Source organism: Lachnellula hyalina, assembly GCF_007821495.1.
Source record: "Lachnellula hyalina strain CBS 185.66 chromosome Unknown contig00022, whole genome shotgun sequence".
In the NCBI taxonomy this organism is placed as follows: Eukaryota; Fungi; Ascomycota; class Leotiomycetes; order Helotiales; family Lachnaceae; genus Lachnellula; species Lachnellula hyalina.
In genome coordinates this window covers 92,829-111,521 of record NW_022157136.1, presented here as the reverse complement: position 1 = coordinate 111,521, position 18,693 = coordinate 92,829, and the positions used below count along the sequence as shown (strand labels likewise).

The window sequence follows — 18,693 nt, the reverse complement described above, 5'->3', positions numbered from 1 at the left end:
TGTGACTGGTCCCCTAAAAGTAGTACAATTTCATTGGTATCATGAAGCGACCGAAACATGTTCTCAAAGCCGCAGCTACAGCAAAGCGCTATTGACCGCGACAGCAGCAAGTAATAACGCGCTACAGGATGTGAAAACTAGATCTCTATGTTGAGTTCCTATCGTTTATTAGCGTTGATTCCCGAAAGTTGTCTAAGCTACATGCATACCTTCCCTGGTAGTACTCAAAACGAGCACCACAAAGCAATTCAATGGAACCCGCATCAACCCATACACATTCGCCCTCACACTATCATCAACAATCTTGCCCTTCTGATAAGCCATCAGCGGAAAATAAACCCCGCAACAAACCTCAAAGATACAGAAACACCAAAACGTAACACTTTCGTCGCGGATAAGCACAGGGAGGAAGAATGACGCTGCTGCGATGGAGAGGGTGGCGATGAGGAGTTTGGTCGGCGTAATGGTGGTGTGGTTGGTTATTATGTAGTTGTAGATCATGGAGCCTGTCATCATGGAGCACATAAGCACTGCGAAGATGACGCCAAAGGGGAGGTCGTCCTGATGGCCGGCGAGCTTGTGAGATAGTTTTAGAGCGGGGAACTTGAAGAAGATGAAAATGCTATTAGGAAAGTGCGGTTAGTTTTGCTACTATTGTTTTTTTCACGGAGTTTGGGGAGTTCTGCGATGATTCATGTCTCCGGGGAGAGACAAGCCGCAGATTCCTGAGACGTGCCCAGATAGGGGGGGGGGGGTTGGATCTTCAATTACTTACTACATCGATCCTTCAAAGAAACATGAAGTGACGCCGAGTGCAAGTAGTCTTTTGTCTAGTCTATTATTAGCGGAGTGCATATGGGTTCATAGGAGTTCATACCATCAAGGAACAGTCGAAGTGTGCTTTTCGCTGGCGCTTCAATGCCATTTCCTTCCACATCCAATATAGACTTTTTGCTAGGTCCATTTTCGCCATAATTTTCACCCTATATCTAGTTAGCACAGATTCCTGTACCTATAATTGAATAAAACGTACCCAGTTCCTAGAGATAGCAAAGAAAGCAACCATCAAGCACCCAGCAGCAGTCATGAATGGCGCTTTCTCAGTCCCCGTCAAATCTGTAACCCACTCTGCAAAAATACCCGCCAGTATCGCAACCACAGTGTTAAGTGTAGTCATCGTACTGAAAATACCACTGAGGATAGAGCCCGGCGCATCGGGAAATGAAGAGTTGAACTCTGTCACCATCCAGCTTTCAAACACGCTATACATGAGCGTCGTACTCACGCCTCCTAGTACCCTGCCTAAGAACAAGATGGCGAGATCGTTGGTGAGAAGAGTGAAGCATGAGAGGGAATAGATGACGCAGAAGGCGAGACAGGCTGCGCGGCGGCCATATCTATCGGCGAGTTTACCGGTAAAGGAAGCGGATACTGCGCCGGCGAGAAAGCCGGTCATGAATAGTGCTGCGACGACTTCTTCAGCGAGTCCTTTCTCATCTGTGTGTATGGTTAGTTTGGTTTCGAGATATTGGAGCCGTACCCTTTGACGCTGATGAACGCCAAGTGTGAAACTGATTGTATTTCTAACCTTTGTATAATGGATAAATGTATGGTCCCTTGATTAGTTAGAGAAGGTCTTTTAGTATGTGGAAGAATGAGCATACCTGAAGCCAGTCGGAACCATTTACGAGCAAGTAGATAGGAAGAAATCGCCATTTAAATGCCCTCAGTAAGTCCTGATAATCATTATTCTGGACTTTTTCCCGAGCCCCTTTCTCTGGCTCAATCGCTGCCTCTTGTTTGTATTCTCGATATGCTAAAAGAACGTTAATCAGAGCAAAAGCCGCGAAGTTTGTCGGATAGAAGTCCATTTTTGTCGTGTTGAAGGAAAGCAAGGCGGGGGAGTTTTGAGGACAAAGAGGGTTCGGTCTCCGTGTCACGCTTAAGTACTTGACTGCAAGCCCTATGTAGATCTTTGATCATAACCTATTTCAAGGCACCCAATGACAAAGAAATATATCTTTGGTTGAAGATAATATGTGGCTCAAACCTTCTAGATACAAACCTGACACAAGCGCCCCATTTTCATCCACACTTGGCGGCTTGGAAAAGTTTTGGATTTGCGTGAGATGGACATCATTTGGTAAGGTGACTTGAAACGGGTTGAGGATTTGGGATTTGGGATTTCGGTTCCTCTTACTTAATCGGGGCCTTTTCGCTGACTATGAATAAGGCATGCCCTCTTTAGTGCAGCCCCTATTCCCAGCGTGGCGGGGTCTGAAACATCGGATCAGGCTTAGCGTATCGCGCACCATGTGTGTGGGGGAAAAGTCGTGGAGTTCTGATGATTGCTTGAAAGTTTGTTTTGTAAACATTAATTGTAGAATGATTTCTGATTGATTCTGAATTTTAGTATTACCGCCAACCCTCTTAGAAGAAGGTGGTTACAAAAATGGCACAACTCTTTTTATACCAACCGCCAACTGTAGGACATGAATCCTACCTCGGAAATCCTTCACAAAGGGTTACATTAGGGCTTAATTCTAACATTTAATTGTTAGCCAATTGAACGCCAATGCTAAAAACAAAACTGTGCTTAGATCATCCCTACAGCTATAAATCCTCGTTTATGCTCACTGTCGTTCGTGTTCACCCCTACAGAAAAATGGCGGAACCGGGGAAATGCGGGGGCTGAACAGCTACTGTGCTTCTGAAAAGAGAGTTCTGGAAAGGAAAGTAGAATGAAACTCTTTGGATAAGTGAGAAAGATTGATGTCCCCTTTACTGGAATTTATTTCCTTGCTCAGGATCGGAATACATCCTCCCTTCGGCTACATAATAAATGGCTGCTCAATATCACTAGCGCATCACAGCATTTGACCTTAAAAATCCAGCGCTGTATACCTTAACAGCTTCAGCCACTCAATATTCAAAGTATTCTTTATGCGAAGCTTCTTTCCACTCCCCCAGACTAGCCCCTATTTAAAACCTTTATCACAACACAAAAGACAAGTATGGCAGCCAGACCAACAACCATCAACGTCTCTCTCCCCTCGATCGCAAAAATGATAGACCACTTGCTCCTGGACCCAATAATGACAGACGATGAGGTATTAGCCGGTCTAGAGATATGCAAGAAATACAACGTCGCAACTAGTACTTTCCCTAGCTTTCTCATCCCATTCTTGCCACTTTATTCATTTCCCAACTCGTCGCTGGCCCTTCGACTCAAATATCAATAGAATACGGATAAATGTACGTACTAATAATATATATATATGTGAAAAGCATGCGTAAAGCCATACCACATTCTCTACGCAAAGAAACATCTGGCTGGAACAGGCGTCCTTGTATGTCCGGCGATCGGCTTCCCGCATGGGGGTTCGACGACGGAGGTCAAGTTGTTCGAAACGAAGAGGGCGGTGTATGAGGGTGGGAAGGAAGTTGATTTTGTGATTAACATTGGGCGGTTTGTTTCTTCCTTCCCTTCATCCCTCTGCCCTTGTAAATTAGACCTCTGATACAGGAAAAGATAAAGCTAATGAAACACTCTAGAGCGCGTTCAGGCAAATGGGAATTCGTCAAACACGAAATTTTTCGAGTGAACGAGGCGGTGGTAGAAGGTGGCGCTATTCTGAAAGTCATTTTTGAGAATGAGTGTGAGTGCAATTCTTGATGAAAGATCCGTGTTAGTTAATGGTATTGTAGATCTTACGGAAGACGAGGTTATCAAGCTCTGCCAGATTTGCACTGAAGTTGACGTTGCTTACGTCGAGACTTCAACGGGCTATGATTTCACGAAACTCCCTTCTGGAGATTATGAATGTAAGGGAGCGACGATTTCGCACTTGGAGTTGATGAGGAAACATGTTGGGCCGGATGTGAAGATCAAGGCTACGGGCGGTGTGAGAACGCTGGATGATTTGCTGAGGATGAGAGCGTTGGGTGTTAGCAGAGTAGGCACGACGAGCACGGGAGGGATTTTGGAAGAGGCGATTAAAAGGGGAATTGGAATGGAGAGCAGAAGTGTTGAAATTAATTGGGAAGGGGTTTAAGAGTTCAGCGTATTTCTCACTCCAAGTAATCAGATGTTGGATCGTAGCATTTGAGATTGGTACTTGAAAGTCCCTCCCGCAATCATCCTTAATCCTCCTTTCCCAGCATATCCAGCCAAACCAGCGAAGAGGCGCCAACAAAAGTGCGAGAGCCTTCCAGACCCGCTATGCAGCTGATCACGATGTTGGAAGAAGCAGAGCCGCACTACATGTTGCACAGCAAGTTCCAAATGCCGAGTTACATGCCAAGATGACAGCCGGAGTGGTTGCCGCCGCTACAACCGTTCCGAAGGTGAAGCCAGCAGCTGAGTAGCACGCCCCGACGAGGCCTGCGCAGCCGGCCTGGCAGAGTCCGTAGGCTGCAGGACCGGCGGTTACCAAGGTGGTGGTGGTGGCAAGAGCGGTAGCAACGATGCGTGAGATCTTCATCGTTTGTGAGTGGATGGAGTAAGTTGTGTGGGGTGGTGAAGATGTGAAGCTTTTGGTTGCAGAAGGGGAGCGGGGAAAAAGCAGTGTGGGGTGGTGAGAGATTTCGAAAGCGTCGACAGGGTAGAAATTTATATACCCCTGGGATCGAATGTCCAAGACAGACAAGGACCTATTCAAGTAGTCTGTGGTAATCTCCCGGTCTGCAGAGAATCGTCAGGGAAGATTCATGAAATCCAATTCTGCTGATTGGAAGGATGGTCAAACATAGAGTGAAAGAACGGGGAGTGAGATTTGTTCCGTGCTGTTGCAGTATCAATGCAGTGTAACCTACTACTCCATGTAACTGGTCACAACGTCCAATCAGATCACCACACCATCATCCCTCCTCTTCTTCTCCCTATCCTCAAAACACTCAAGTAACCACTTCTCGCCCCTCCCCCACCACCCACAGCACCTTTTATCCTTGTAACTCCAACGCTCCCAAACCTAATCTTCTCTACCACCACAACAGCCCATTACACACCACAGCACCAACGCTCGCTCGCAGGTGGATATACCGTAGAGGGTTCCTTGCTTCCATAACATTTTGTTCTCCCTCTTCTCTTTCCTCTTCTTTGCTCCAACCTACAATAAAGCCCAACCCATCATTCATTCATAAATTATATTCATAGCGTTTTCTCTCTCTCTCTCTCTTCCTCATACTAATGAATGAATGAGAGCCATGCATGAATAAATGATGTTAGGAATAAAGGAAGCAGAAGATTTGTAGTGTGCGGAGTACATGATGTAAATATTCGTGAGTGAAGCTTACTGGACTTTTATGTGTAGGGTGTAGGGTGTAGGGTGTAGGAATAGAAATACAAATAGATTAGGTACCTAGGGAATGAGTGGATGTAGATACTGTAGAGAGCGAAAGGGGTGGGAGAGGGGGAGGTCGGAGAAGAGTGCAGAATTAATCAGTCGCGCATGAGACGATGAGGGGAAAGCACCACGAACAGAGAGATAAATGAAGAACAGTCACACAACTCGTGAACCCAGAATAATTTTTTCCCCATCTGGTTGGTCCTAACCTATGCACTCCAAGGAAAACTTTAGTATGTGGTATATATATCTCACCCACCGAGCCTCCAAACGCCTCGTCCTACCCGGTCCTGTGTATCCAAAACTCCAAATATATTTGAACAGGACATAGGAAACATTTCGTACATTATCTCATCTTGATGTCTTGATAAAAATGCTCAAGTTGTCCGTTCATATCGGTTTTTACTTTTGCCAGTTCAGTAGGCGGTTTTTCCGTTCCATGTTGAGTCATCCCTCCATCTGCATCTCCAGCATCTCCAGCTTCTTCCCTCTTCTTTCTTCCTAATCGCTCGCACCATTCTTCAGCACTGATAATCGTGCCGTCGAGGACTCCAGATACTTGCGCCATCATATCAAGTCCCTCCTTCGCCAGGACAAGAACGCGATTTGCGCCATCTGCAACCTCTGCGTCCCCTTGCTCAAGATTCCGAGAGTTGCCAGCATCTCCATGCCTTGAATTGGCTAATTTGAATCTCCGAGGCAAGGAAGTAAGATGCCTCCTAACCAAAACCCTGGCATTTTCTGGCAACGCACCCCCAGCGTACCTCGAAACAATATCAACGACTTCTTTCAGCGTCTTCAAGACATCACTTTTCAACGCCGCTACTTTAGCGTTTAAAGCCGAGCGCTCGGAATCTGTCCGCACTACCAATTGCCCATCTGAATTCGTAATCTTGCCAGAATTTTCTGATCTTGCTGAACTATCGTATTCTTCTAGCACTGATTTCAATGCTAGGATTACTTTACCGATGTGTTCGTTGGCCCAGCGCAGCCAGCCTAGGCAGTATTTCAGACTGCGTAGACTTTCTTCGCTCATTGCGACGCTGAGGCCGCTGGTTGAAAGAACGAGTCGCGATTGCCAGGTACTGCCTGGGCTTTGCGGCTCATCCTGCTGTCGCGTAGGAACCAAAGCTTGCTGCGCGGCTTCGTAGCTGGGACTCCTGTGTTCGTCGTAGGCCGGCAAACTATCTGTCTGACTTAGATTCCGTTGCCGATGCTGCAATTCTTGTTGGTATACCGGGTGGGGATCCCGGGAGGCATTGTAATCGGTTTCTTGATCGTTGGCGCCTACTTTTCGTCGTTTGTTTGAGCCTTCCCTGGTATCTTCAATATCGAACGATTGACTTTTCTCGCCCAGAAACCACCGTACCCCTCCTTCGACACCGGTTATGCGCCCAACGGAGCCGACGGTATTGACGACGGGTGTAAACCTTCTTTCGACGTATTCAGCACTGGACTTGAACCGCGGACTGTAGTTCTTAGATGCGGAATATGCGGAAAGGGACCCTCCAATTGCGGTTCCAATGAGCGGGTGTGAAGTTGTGAGAAGTGACAAGAGGGGTTCTTGTTGTTCTCCTCTTGCTTGAGGGCTTCGAAGAGAAGAGGATGGTAGAGAAGTGTGTTGCTGTGGAGGAGATTGTATAAAATCTAGATATCAAATGTTAGCTGGAGTTTGAAATTATTCCCATGCGAACGTACCGGCCCTGAGATCTCCCAGCGCTTCAGCGGCAAGCCGCACATCAGGATCATCAATTGAAAGCACGCTGCCACCGCGTCGTCCTCGACTTTCAGGAGTATCAAGGTCCATGCCACTTGGCGAGTCCATGCCAATAGTCGAGCTGTTCTTCGGAGACAGCTGTGAGGGCCCAGGTTGGTAATATGCGGTCAACGGGTTTGAAGATGGCCAGACAAATTGATGCTCCTCTGGTCGAAATCGTTGCTCTGTGGGAACAGACGGTAAAGGAGGGAGCGTGCGATCATGGTGGGTACATGGCGGATTTGTTGTGGGCACGGAAGGGAAATCGAGCGATTGAGGATCGTGAGACTGAGAGTAGGAGGGCGGCTGTTCTGGTAGCATGTGATCCTGCGCCTGCTCCATTTTTGCCCCAGATCCCGACAAGGACTAAAATGCACGCAGGGTCTGCAGTATATGAGGCTATCGTCGAGTAGGTACCCGACAAGATGCTATGAGCATTTGTGGCATATAAGTTTTTGGTGCAGAGTTGCTATTGTAAGTAACTCTTTCGGCGGCGGTCAGTCAGTCAGCCTGTGCCTTTCTCAGTATGCGCCGACCCGCGCCTTGATTGGAGATAAAAGTGCCCAGGCCAGGCAGGTACTGTACTGTAGCCGAATGGACGAAGAGGGAAGGAAGAGTACTAGTGAATCTATAATTATAATACAAAGGCGTTCTGTCTAAATCATCACAATAGTTTCCTTTCTGAAGTCATTGCCACATAATGATGAGTAGGTAGGTATATGAGGTTGATTGAGGGGAAGGAAGTCCAGTAGGAGACGGAGCGATGTCAATCCGGGAGCGATCACATGCCAGGGCCATCGGCGAAAAGTCGAGGATGCCGATCAGCCATCACGTACGGAATAGAGTTGGATTGAAAGAATGCAAGAAACCTAAAATGCATGTGATATTGGTATTCCTCGAATTGGGTTGTATATAAGCAACACACAGGCTATTCTTCCATGTGGTAAGGTATACCAGAAGAGGCAATAGAGTCAGTCTTCGTGGAAAATGGCCTTCTAGAAAGGGTTTCAGTTGGAAGGCAGCCCTCCGGAGCTTTGCTCGCCCAATGATGCCACAGCCATCACCGTCTGTAGTACTTCAAGTATCTCAACAGCTTGTACTTCGGGACTGTAACGCAATACAACTTCATTCTCATCTCATCCCCCATCATATATTTGTATGGTCCCTCTGACGCCGCCCGCGCAATCTGTTGTTCTTTCAAACAATGCTCGGCCAGCTCTTATGGTACCTCATGTGTTCGGTCTCCGCGCCGCGAAATCGCTAACTTCATCAATGGGAAGGCAAGGTAGGCACTGACAGAATGCCAGGCCGGTTGTGCCTTATGTGATTGAGTTGCACTGTCTAAAAGGGAGCGTTGGTAGAAGAAGAGGAAAATGGCAGCCGACTTTTTTCTGATATTCTCACTAGCGCCCTTTGACTAGCGTCCGGGTCTAGGTCCGTTTAGTCAGCAAAGCGTCAAGGCCACCGCAATATTAAGCTTACATCTGGAAGGTTTGATGTGAACGTGGGGTTGACGACCAAATTCAAAACCTCCTCCTCTTGAGCGCATTTACTTTTCTGCTTTTAGCCTTTACGAATGTCATAAATCATCCGAATCCCTTCCTCCGCCCGTCCTGGCTCACTCACCTTTTCCACCTTTCCATCCCCCCTGACAGCATGGCCTCCGCTCTCTTCTTCCTCGACCTGAAGGGCAAGGTACGTCTTCTCGCCGAGTATGACCAGTACGCATTGCTAACCAGCCTTGGTAGACCCTCTTGGCCCGGAACTATCGAGGGGACATTCCCATGTCAGCAGTTGAGAAGTTCCCAATACTATTGAGCGAAGCAGAAGAAGAAAGCTCCGCCGTCCCACCATGTTTCTCTGACGAGGGGATCAATGTATGCCAAATCCGACAACGAGAAAGGGGCTGTTCTAACCTCCAACCAGTACCTCTACATCAGACATAACAACCTTTATCTCCTCACATTAACGAAGCGCAACACAAATGCCGCTGAAATCCTCCTCTTCCTCCACAAGATCGTCGAAGTCTTTACCGAGTATTTCAAAGAACTCGAAGAAGAATCGATACGCGACAACTTCGTCGTCATTTACGAACTCCTGGATGAGATGATGGACTTTGGGTACCCCCAAACGACAGAATCAAAGATTCTACAAGAATACATCACCCAAGAATCACACAAGCTGGAAATCCAAGCACGGCCTCCTATAGCAGTGACGAATGCCGTGTCATGGCGGTCAGAAGGTATTAGATACCGAAAGAACGAAGTCTTCCTCGATGTTGTGGAATCACTCAACCTCCTCGTCTCATCCACCGGCAATGTTCTGCGCTCTGAAATTCTAGGCGCCGTAAAAATGAAGTGTTACTTATCAGGAATGCCCGAATTACGTCTGGGTCTGAATGACAAAGTTATGTTTGAGACGACAGGTCGGGCAACAAGAGGGAAGGCTATTGAAATGGAAGATGTGAAATTCCACCAATGTGTGCGTCTCTCACGATTCGAGAACGACCGTACCATCTCTTTCATCCCTCCAGATGGAGAATTCGAACTGATGTCGTATCGCCTAAATACCCAAGTCAAGCCTTTGATCTGGGTAGAATGTATCGTAGAATCGCATTCAGGCAGCAGAATCGAATACCTGCTTAAAACGAAATCGCAATTCAAGCGACGGAGCACGGCCAACAATGTCGAGATTACGGTTCCGGTACCTGAAGATGCGGATTCTCCACGATTCAGGACGAATATTGGGAGTGTACATTATGCGCCCGAGAAGAGCGCGATTGTGTGGAAGATTAAGCAGTTTGGTGGGAACAAGGAGTTCTTGATGAGAGCTGAGCTGGGACTGCCCAGTGTAAAGGGTGATGATGAACACGGTGGTGGGATGACTGGTGGGTTTGGAGGTAGTATGGGTGGTGTTGGTGGAAAGGGCGCGAAGAGACCAATTAGTGTGAAGTTTGAGATTCCTTACTTCACTACGAGTGGGATCCAAGTACGGTACTTGAAGATTATCGAGCCTAAGGTATGCCCTCTCCTTTCTTTGGAAGCGGTCGCCTACCCCGCTATCTTGCCTTATCTACAAACATGAGAACCGCAAATAACATGCCCACAGCTCCAATATCCCTCTCTCCCCTGGGTCCGCTACATCACACAATCCGGCGACATCGCAGTCCGATTACCAGACGTCAGCTGAAGCACCCATTTCCCAATAGAACAACCCACAGCATTTTAATGAAGGAGAGGAAAAAGCGCAGAGGCATTTCGGGCAAAGGCGTCATGTAGAAATCTAGACCAGCCTCGGTAGCGTACTTTGCACAATCCACCACATCTTACTCTGGTAACCTGATATTCTTCGTTCATGCCAGACGTTTTACGAGTATACGCCTTGAATTCTAGCAGCCACAGTTGGTCGCGTTGAATCCTGACTGGTTGTTTGATGTTTGATGTCCGTGTTATTGACACCCCTTTCGAACCAACGATCTCCCGCATCTCACAGTATCGGCAGTGAGACACCTGCGGTAGGTTGCATGTTACCTACAGTACGAGCATGGCTGCCCAATCAGGTTGCCGACCGCCGTCCAACCCAACCAACACACATTTAATGGTGATATTATATGTAACAACAACCCCATAAACCCAGTCTCACCTCTAGAGCGAGAACTTTACAAAGCACCAAATGCAACCCAGCAAAAATCACGAAAGCAACATGCTAGGTAGGCAATGTAGGTAAGGCTTACCGGTACAATAGTTCATTTTAGAGTGGATTGGAGTGGCACAGAGTAGGTGCCTAGGTATGATATGTTTCATCATCTTAAAGCTGTAGCACTGCATTAGGTACCTAGGTACCTAGTGGTTGGTTCCGAATATGACATGAATGCAGAGCAGACCTCCCTACCGGTTAAAAAGGGTTAGCTCGCTTGCAGCATTCACCACTGCATCTACCTTCTTTGCCCAAAGATTCAATCCAATTCCCTTCAACTTCACCATACATTACAAACATCCCCACAAAATGGATCCTCCTAATACCAAAACACCCAACGCCAGCAAGGGAATTACAGAGCCTCCACCGCAACCGCTGCCAAAGCCAGTGGAAGGACTTCCGATTTCGCACGCGGAAGATGGAGGGGGAGGCCGCCAAATCCATGGCTTCATTTGGGTTCTTGTCATAAGCTCCGTGCTCACGTCTACGTTTCTCTTCGGGCTGGATACTACGATCGTTGCTGATATCCAACCTGCTATTATCAGCGAGTTCAACGCCATTGAGAAGTTGCCGTGGATCTCTGTTGCTTTCTTGCTGCTGTCTGCGAGTACGACTTTATTCTGGTGCGTGCGGATTCTCGTTTCTTCCATATCTATGCAATCCAAGATCTGATTGAAAGGTTTCATTATTCGTTCGTGTCTATACAGTACCTGATTTTATTTTATTTTATTTGTGGTATAGGGGACAGGTGTATGGCCAGTACAATACCAAGGTTCTCTACATCACCTGCGTTCTGAGTTTCGAAGTGGGGTCTATTCTCTGCGGCGCCACGCAGAATATCAACGGCCTTATTGTAGGACGCGCTATTTGCGGCTTGGGCGGGACGGGGATGTATACGGGGGCATTGTAAGTGCACTTTGCCAGCATATGCATTGATTTCTGATCTACGTACTTATACTTACTATGTCATAACACAGAACACTTTTATCAATATTCCCCGCAGAGCATGAACGCTCCATCTACATCGGCCTAACTGGCTTGACCTGGGTGCGTAACTTACAAGCCTTCAAACATACAATGGAACTCCCAGACTTGCATCGGCCATACACAAAAAGCGCCGCTACGTGCATTAGAACAAAATGAAGGACTGGATCATCGTCTGAGAGCTCGCCCAATATCATTTTTACGAGCACAGCCGCATTCTCCGAAGGCGTTTTACCGGGCGAGGTTTCGCTCAGGGAGTGTACTGGAAGTCCAAAATCGGCCGGCGTCAGTGAAAATTCCTCGACGCGAACCGAAACGCCTTCCTCTTCATCCACGGTCCAGTGAGGATCTTCAACGAGACTCCAGCAGAACGTTCGTCCTGCGCAGCTAATCTCGTCCAAGCTCTCTGCGCCACATACGACTAATGCTTTCTTCACGCCCAACAATTTCAACGCTTCTGCATAAATAGGACCCAGCTGTTTCTGGGCAACACCCACCACTCTAGCCTCCATAATTGGGGTCAAGGGATGCGCCAGCGGACCAAGAACATTGAAGATAGTTTTGAATCCCAACTCCTTACGTACCGGTGCCGCCCACTTAACACCAGGATGGAAGACGGGTGAAAACAGAAAGGCAAAGCTTCCATGCTCGTAGAACGCAGGCAACGATACCGGCGTGACGCTCTCGAGGACTGGGGAAATGCGTGGGTGTCTATCAGCAGAGCTAGCACCGATAGCACGTAGTACATCTGCGGCGCCCGAGCTAGAAGACGACGCGCCCGCGCCGTGCTTGGCGATGAAGACGTATGCTGATGCGATGATGGCCGCTGCGGTAGATAAGTTGAAGGTGGAATACCCATCACCGCCCGTTCCCTCCACGGTGCACAACCCGCCGCAATACGAGCCTCTGGCCTTCTCCGACGTACGCAAGTTGACAGCGTGCTGTACCAGTTGGCAGTCGACTTGCGAGCCAGCGTCACGCATTCTGGCCGCGCATTTGGCGATAACCTCGGCGTTTTGGCTGAGAGCTGTGGTTTGGAGGAATGTGAGAAGACTGGCGCATTGGATGGGGGATAGGCGGTTTAGGAAGATGAGCGAGATGGCGTCTACTACTTCCTCTACGGTGGCGGAGTTGTTGGCTAGGTGTTGTAGTACGGTCGTGATGGATGTATAATTGCTGTTCTGAGTCGACACAACTTCTGCTCTTGAGTTCGGGCTCTGCTATAGTGGAGGTGTTCGACTTGGCTTGTACGTAGTGTGGGAGATTCGCGATGTGGAGTTGAAGGTGTCACGGCAGGAGCCAGCTATATACTTGTGGAGGCTTGAGGTCCCACACGCAGCTGTGCAGAGTGAATAAAAGTGCAGAATAATCAGAGTGGTTGGGAAAGTGTAGTGAAGTGTGCTAGGGCGTTCTGTTAAATAAGGGAAGGTTCCTTCTTCATGGTAGAGTGAGGTTTTAGGGGGCTGGATGCTGGGTTCGACAGCTAGTATGAGCTTGGTTTTTGGCAGGTTGTATAAGGCCATGTTTTGTTTGCGATGAAGTTTGAAGTGTATTGTTTTAGAGGGAAGGGGTAAGTGGCTAGTTTCTCGGTTGACTACCTGTACTCGCTCAACACTCTTTTAGTGGAAGTGGAGTGGGATTTTTGGTCCAGCATTGTTTTCAAGAAAAGAGACAGTAGAAAAGGAGGCAAAGATTGGCTATAACCTGATAAATATCCAGGGAGTCATTTTTTATGTTCTTCTATGAAACATCATCCTAACTTGGTAGTGGATCTCCTGTTTTGAATCTACAGCTCCTCTACCTTTTCAATCACCAACACTTCACTCCCTTCCCTCCTTACCCATCATTTCCCTCTCCCTCAAAGACCCAAATTCTTCACAACTCAGTTCAGTCCTCAACAGACCAAACATTAAGCACCATCGCATCCACCCTCAAATTCTGAACCGCACACCTCATACCCCGCTTCACCACTCACATACCACCAGCCCTCATCTCAAACCGCTTGCCCGACGCCTCCCCCTGAACCCCAACCGTGACAGCGGCTCTCTTCCCAGCAGCAAAAGTACAGTGCCTCGCTCTACTTTTCACATCCTCAACAAATGAATATGAAGATTGAGCAGCGATGTTGAGTTGAGAAAACCTCGTATTACCTACCTGGATACCTTCAGGGTGCGCCATGATGTACGTAGATGAGAATGCGATGTCTACACGGCGTTAGCTTGGATATCTCTATCGAGAACGGAGGACGAGGTAGGATGGGATGGGAACCTACTCTCTTCACCCTCCGCATCGTCGCCACTAACGCGCGCGCGCACTTTTCCTAGTTCTGTCTCCCAGGCTGGATCTTCCACCATGACGAATTTATCATCGAATGCGATTTCAGGGGACGTAATAACTTGACGGCTAGAATCTCTTCCATTCTTGGTATTTTCCGGACTCAGATTGCCAAACATAGCTGGCGATATCTTACCCAGGGAGTTTTTACGGAGACTGCTATTTGTGGCTTTGGATTTGGATAGAGAATCGGTTTCACCGATGCTTGCTCGGCGTCCTTTAGCTAGCTTCTTGTATTCAGGCACCGGCATAGGCGTGCAAGTTGCAGATCGGCCACCGAGTTGCTTTCGCTGGGTTGGGGGTGGGATAGGGGATTCTTTGACTCTCGGAGCTTTGATTGTATGCGCAAGTGGTCCTTCGTCCGCCGAACTGTCTATTCCTGCATCATCTACACCCGGAGCCGACTTGTCCGTCGATGTTCTCCTGGCGCGGAGAATGGTCTTGCGAAGTTCTTCTTTGCGCGAAGCGTAGTATTCTTGTCTGATGATATCGGCTTCCATTGAATGTGCTGGGAGCAGATAGCTCTTCTCTTTTGCCTTCTCTAGCTCAACCGAACGATCGTCGAGGTCTTCTTCGGATGAGGTGTACGATGTTCGGGGAAGGGGTGCTGGGACTGCGGAGTTGTGATTTTGTCTCTGGGATTGTTTCGAGCTCTCGTCGGCGGAAGAAGTGACAGCTTTGCCATTGCTTTCCTCATCTGATTCGGAGGCAGAGGCGGTCGTTTCGCTAGCGTCTACGTTTGTATTATGCTCAAGACCAGAGTGAAGCAGGAGTGCTGGTTTTTGAGAGTGTTTTCCGGCAATAATATTCTTCGTTTCACCCGCTGGTGTCTGCTTTTGGCGTTCCCCTTTCATGTAACTATGAGCGTAGTCCTTGAATCCTTTGATGATCGGCGTGTCTAGAACACCAACAGTTGTTTCCCTACGGGTCCGCTTCTTCTCGGCTGGCGATGGTGTTTCCTCCCGAACGGAATTTTCTTCATGGCCCTCATGTGCCTTCTCTTTCTTGAGGGAAGTGCCAAACGTTTCGGCTCTGTCTTCCTCCGCGCTCTTAACTCGTGGCTTTAGTTCTCGGATAGACTTCTTCTCCTTGCTCTTCTTACGTTTTTTCTTCCTCCCGCCCTCGTTAACCTCAATATCCCCGCCGTATCCAAGAATAGAATCATCAGCATTGGCAGTAAGCAAAGGCTCCCCACGCTTCCTCTTGTGCTTTTTGCGTCCCGCTCCTTGGGATTCATGGCTGACGTCTTGACCATGACTTCCTGTAGTCTGATTGTCGGTATTGATATGGTGATTGTTCTGCGTATCCGCAACAGCTACACTCATCATTGAGTCCTCGGCACCGACGTCCCTTGCTCGGCTAACCCCCAGCTCTCTCTGTTCCCGCAACTCTCGCTCTTTTTGAGCCTTCTTAGCCTTTTTCCTCTCCTTTCTGCTGAGATGAAGCTCTCCATCCACGGTCTGGGTCGGTTCGTTGGGGTGGTCGGCTGGAATACGCCCATTGATTTGAGTACCAATGTGGTCGCTCATCTCACCATTTCTATTCAACAATTCCTTGCTCTCATTCGCAAACCCATGCACCTTCCGCTCCTTCTTATTCCCCCTCACCAAACTTCCCGGCGCCCCACTCTCACCATTCACTTTCGCACCAGCACCAGCACTCTCGTGCTTCTCCTTCTCCTTCTTCCCCTTCTTCTCCCCCTTCCCCAACACAAACACATCCTTCCACACCCGCGCCATCTTCTCCTGGCCCTCTATACTATTATCAAGATCCTCAAACGGGAACTCCTTATCCTTATCCTGATCTCTGGCTCTCGTCCGTGAAGGTGAATGTGCTGCGTTGGTTTTTTCGGTTGCTGTTTTTTTGCACATATACATATCATATTAGCTAGCGTTATGGAGAGAGATTGAGATAGAGATTGGAAGAGGTGGAGGTAAAAGAGAGCTTACAGTCGCGCGCCATTGTCGTTGACTTTGTGTTGTGGAGTGTGTAGAGAGGTTTGGGGAGGTTGAAATGGAAGATGGAAGATGGAAATAGATGTTTCAAGTTGGAGGTTTGGAGATTGATTATGATTGCTTTTTCTTTGATATTAGGTGCGATAAGAGAGAGGCCGGGTGGGTGAATTTTTGGCGGTGGGAAGAGGCAAAGAGGTGGACGGACTTGTAAAGGTGAAATGGGAATTCAGAAATTGAATAGCTGGCTTATATCGGTGTATTATTCTCTGCGCTGGCTTGCATTGATTGATCCATCGAGCGGAGGCAGGCTAGGGGTATTTTCAAGGAACTTTGAAGTTTGCAAGTGATCACTTGGAGCGCATACTAGACTTTGGAATTTCGAAGTGATAGATCAGAAAGCAGAGATTCATAATATAGGGAGGGGTGGAGGTGTTATTTGTTGAACAACCGTATGTATTGCCCCCTTTTCCTAGTAATCGAAGTCTAATTTATACATGTTGATTACATTGTTCCATCCACTACTCACATACAAAGTCTGATGACTTCCATCGGGGCTCCAGAACGGGTGGACGTTTACACCGTAGCCTAGTACCGTTTCAATGTAATACTACGCATCGAAATAATGTCAGCTAAAATTCCTCTAGAGTACTTGGAATCATAAGTAGAAAGGGAGTAAAAGGAGGTTAGGTAAAGAGTACATACCGGTCCATCAAAAGGTCCATACGGCGTCGCACTCGCATAAAACATCATTGAACTCCCAAACGAGCCCGTAAACAGCAGATACCGCTCGAAGTAATTGCTCCACATAATACTCCCCTGCCCGTAACTAATAGGCACCACGCCCCCATCGCCCTCTCCCAGAAGCCCATAGGTCGACTTGGCGTCAGCATAGCTTGGAATCCCTTGCACCCAATTGCCTTTCAGGGTGAGGAATTCATAAGCATCCGCCTCAAATGCATTATCAACAGGTGCCCTGCCGACGATAATCCCGGAACCGTTTTTATTGGTATAGGCGTAGATGTATCCCTCGGCGTTCATCACGGTCATGATTCCCACAGGCAAGGCATCGGGACCCGCAACCAAACCACCAGTGCGGTTTCCGACAGGGAGTTCCGAGCCTAGTGTTGCACGGTAAATGCCCAGTCCTCGGTCTGGGCCTACACCTGAGGTGTTGCGCCATATTTCCCACACAAAGCCGATGCCGATGCCAGGGGACACTTCAGCTACGTTGCCCGTGCTGAGGCCCCAGAAAGGAAATGGTTCTTCGGGGACGGGATCGGCGGCTACGGGAGGAGCTAGGAGGACGTTTTCAACGTTGCTTATGCTTCCCATGTCGACGCGGAGAATATTATCTGGAGTGCCGTAGACTGAGCCGGGCAGTACGTTAGTAAATGGATGGGGAGGAATGAAAGGACGATAGCCATGAAGGGTGGTGGGATAGAAGCTATCTTTCTTTGGAGAAAGCTTTGGGTGTATATCACGAGGGAGTGGATATCTCTGAGAAGCAACGCAAGTAACCATCAGATCTAAGGGCATATGATAACTTACAAGCAGGACCTGTGGACAGGCCATTTTCCAAGCCTTTAAGAGAGAGCACGTCGCCGAAAATCCAAAATGGCGTATTATTGAGTACAGAGGTTCGGCCATTATCCCAACCCATACTCGGCACTGTACTGCTATAGATAGAGCCAACGGTTGAGATATGCCATTTAGTCCCATTGTCTGAATTCCAGGTCTTAATATCTGGGAGGGTACCTGTCGGATATGAAGACGCGGACGAGGATGTAGCTGCTGCTATCTTGGTGACGGGTACAGCTGAAGTGACCGCAACAGAGGTGGAAGCAGGAGTCGAGACGGCATGCGTAGATGTGCTGGCAGTGAAGGTTGTCCAGGCATAGCTGGAAGTCTCGGATAAGAGGCAGGAGACGATGTCTCCATTTGTGTAGCACCAATCTGGGATATCATTGTGGTCGTTGTCGTATCGCTTGTGAAGGTGCTTGTGAGAGAATGGACTAGCCAAGACTGAAGAAGAGAAGATAATAAACAAAGATAATGATTTCATCTTGAAGAGAAAAGAGGAACGGATGAAGTTGGTTAGAGGTTGAAGGAATGTAAAATCATGAACGTAGATGGATCGTTGGTGGCCAGCAGGAATCAAAGAATCTAAAGAATGAACGAATAAAGCAAGAAAGAACGTGGCAGCGCAAGATAGCTGGATTACGACGCAAAAAGATCGATATCAGTGTGAAAACTGGAGGAAGCGTACATTATAAAGGATCAAGTGTTTGCTCCTTCTCGAACGGATCAAAACGACTTTGCCGAGACTTGCAGCAATTCTCGGCTAATTAGCGAACCCCCAATCAAAGGGAAGAGATCAACAGGGGAAAAGAGGGGAAAGCTAATGATTGGATGCAGGGGGCGTTTGCTTGCAGGTTGTTTTCGTTTCACATCTTGTGCTGCAGCTAACCCTTCCCCCTTTTGTGATTACCTGGCCTTGCTCGGAGTAATACCCCATACCTCGGCCTCGGTTGATGGAGTTTATGCTCGTGCTCGCAGTCCATACTGTAACTTGTGAAAGAGCTTATCAATAGGCACGCACACGCACTCCTCCATACCTTACTTA

The 18,693-nt window shown here is 48.1% G+C and overlaps 7 protein-coding genes across 7 annotated transcripts; 2 read left to right on the top strand and 5 right to left on the bottom strand.

The window, feature by feature from the left end:
• Window positions 1–75: 75 nt before the first annotated feature.
• On the bottom strand, window positions 76–1,871 carry MFSD5 (Molybdate-anion transporter; the record flags this gene model as incomplete). The annotated part of the gene is made up of 7 exons (XM_031147450.1): window positions 76–158; window positions 210–622; window positions 776–830; window positions 878–983; window positions 1,034–1,497; window positions 1,589–1,616; window positions 1,665–1,871. The coding sequence occupies 7 exons, from the start codon at window positions 1,869–1,871 to the stop codon at window positions 76–78; spliced, it is 1,356 nt and encodes a 451-aa protein (XP_031007857.1).
• Window positions 1,872–3,014: 1,143 nt separating this feature from the next.
• On the top strand, window positions 3,015–4,055 carry deoC_0 (Deoxyribose-phosphate aldolase; the record flags this gene model as incomplete). The annotated part of the gene is made up of 4 exons (XM_031147449.1): window positions 3,015–3,156; window positions 3,289–3,469; window positions 3,556–3,659; window positions 3,709–4,055. 4 exons carry the CDS (start codon window positions 3,015–3,017, stop codon window positions 4,053–4,055), a joined length of 774 nt encoding a protein of 257 aa, XP_031007858.1.
• An 88-nt stretch (window positions 4,056–4,143) lies between these two features.
• On the bottom strand, window positions 4,144–4,484 carry LHYA1_G002472 (uncharacterized protein; the record flags this gene model as incomplete). The annotated part of the gene is made up of 2 exons (XM_031147448.1): window positions 4,144–4,260; window positions 4,311–4,484. 2 exons carry the CDS (start codon window positions 4,482–4,484, stop codon window positions 4,144–4,146), a joined length of 291 nt encoding a protein of 96 aa, XP_031007859.1.
• Window positions 4,485–5,691: 1,207 nt separating this feature from the next.
• Window positions 5,692–7,443, bottom strand: ccg-8 (Clock-controlled protein; the record flags this gene model as incomplete). The annotated part of the gene is made up of 2 exons (XM_031147447.1): window positions 5,692–6,992; window positions 7,044–7,443. The coding sequence occupies 2 exons, from the start codon at window positions 7,441–7,443 to the stop codon at window positions 5,692–5,694; spliced, it is 1,701 nt and encodes a 566-aa protein (XP_031007860.1).
• A 1,314-nt stretch (window positions 7,444–8,757) lies between these two features.
• apm1 (AP-1 complex subunit mu-1) lies at window positions 8,758–10,290 on the top strand (the record flags this gene model as incomplete). Its single annotated transcript, XM_031147446.1, has 4 exons — window positions 8,758–8,796; window positions 8,850–8,978; window positions 9,028–10,119; window positions 10,210–10,290. 4 exons carry the CDS (start codon window positions 8,758–8,760, stop codon window positions 10,288–10,290), a joined length of 1,341 nt encoding a protein of 446 aa, XP_031007861.1.
• Window positions 10,291–11,816: 1,526 nt separating this feature from the next.
• Window positions 11,817–16,077, bottom strand: trp4_1 (Anthranilate phosphoribosyltransferase; the record flags this gene model as incomplete). The annotated part of the gene is made up of 4 exons (XM_031147445.1): window positions 11,817–12,919; window positions 13,761–13,985; window positions 14,054–15,970; window positions 16,065–16,077. 4 exons carry the CDS (start codon window positions 16,075–16,077, stop codon window positions 11,817–11,819), a joined length of 3,258 nt encoding a protein of 1,085 aa, XP_031007891.1.
• A 462-nt stretch (window positions 16,078–16,539) lies between these two features.
• On the bottom strand, window positions 16,540–18,132 carry LHYA1_G002468 (uncharacterized protein; the record flags this gene model as incomplete). The annotated part of the gene is made up of 3 exons (XM_031147444.1): window positions 16,540–16,677; window positions 16,773–17,437; window positions 17,619–18,132. 3 exons carry the CDS (start codon window positions 18,130–18,132, stop codon window positions 16,540–16,542), a joined length of 1,317 nt encoding a protein of 438 aa, XP_031007890.1.
• Between the last annotated feature and the right edge of the window lie 561 nt (window positions 18,133–18,693).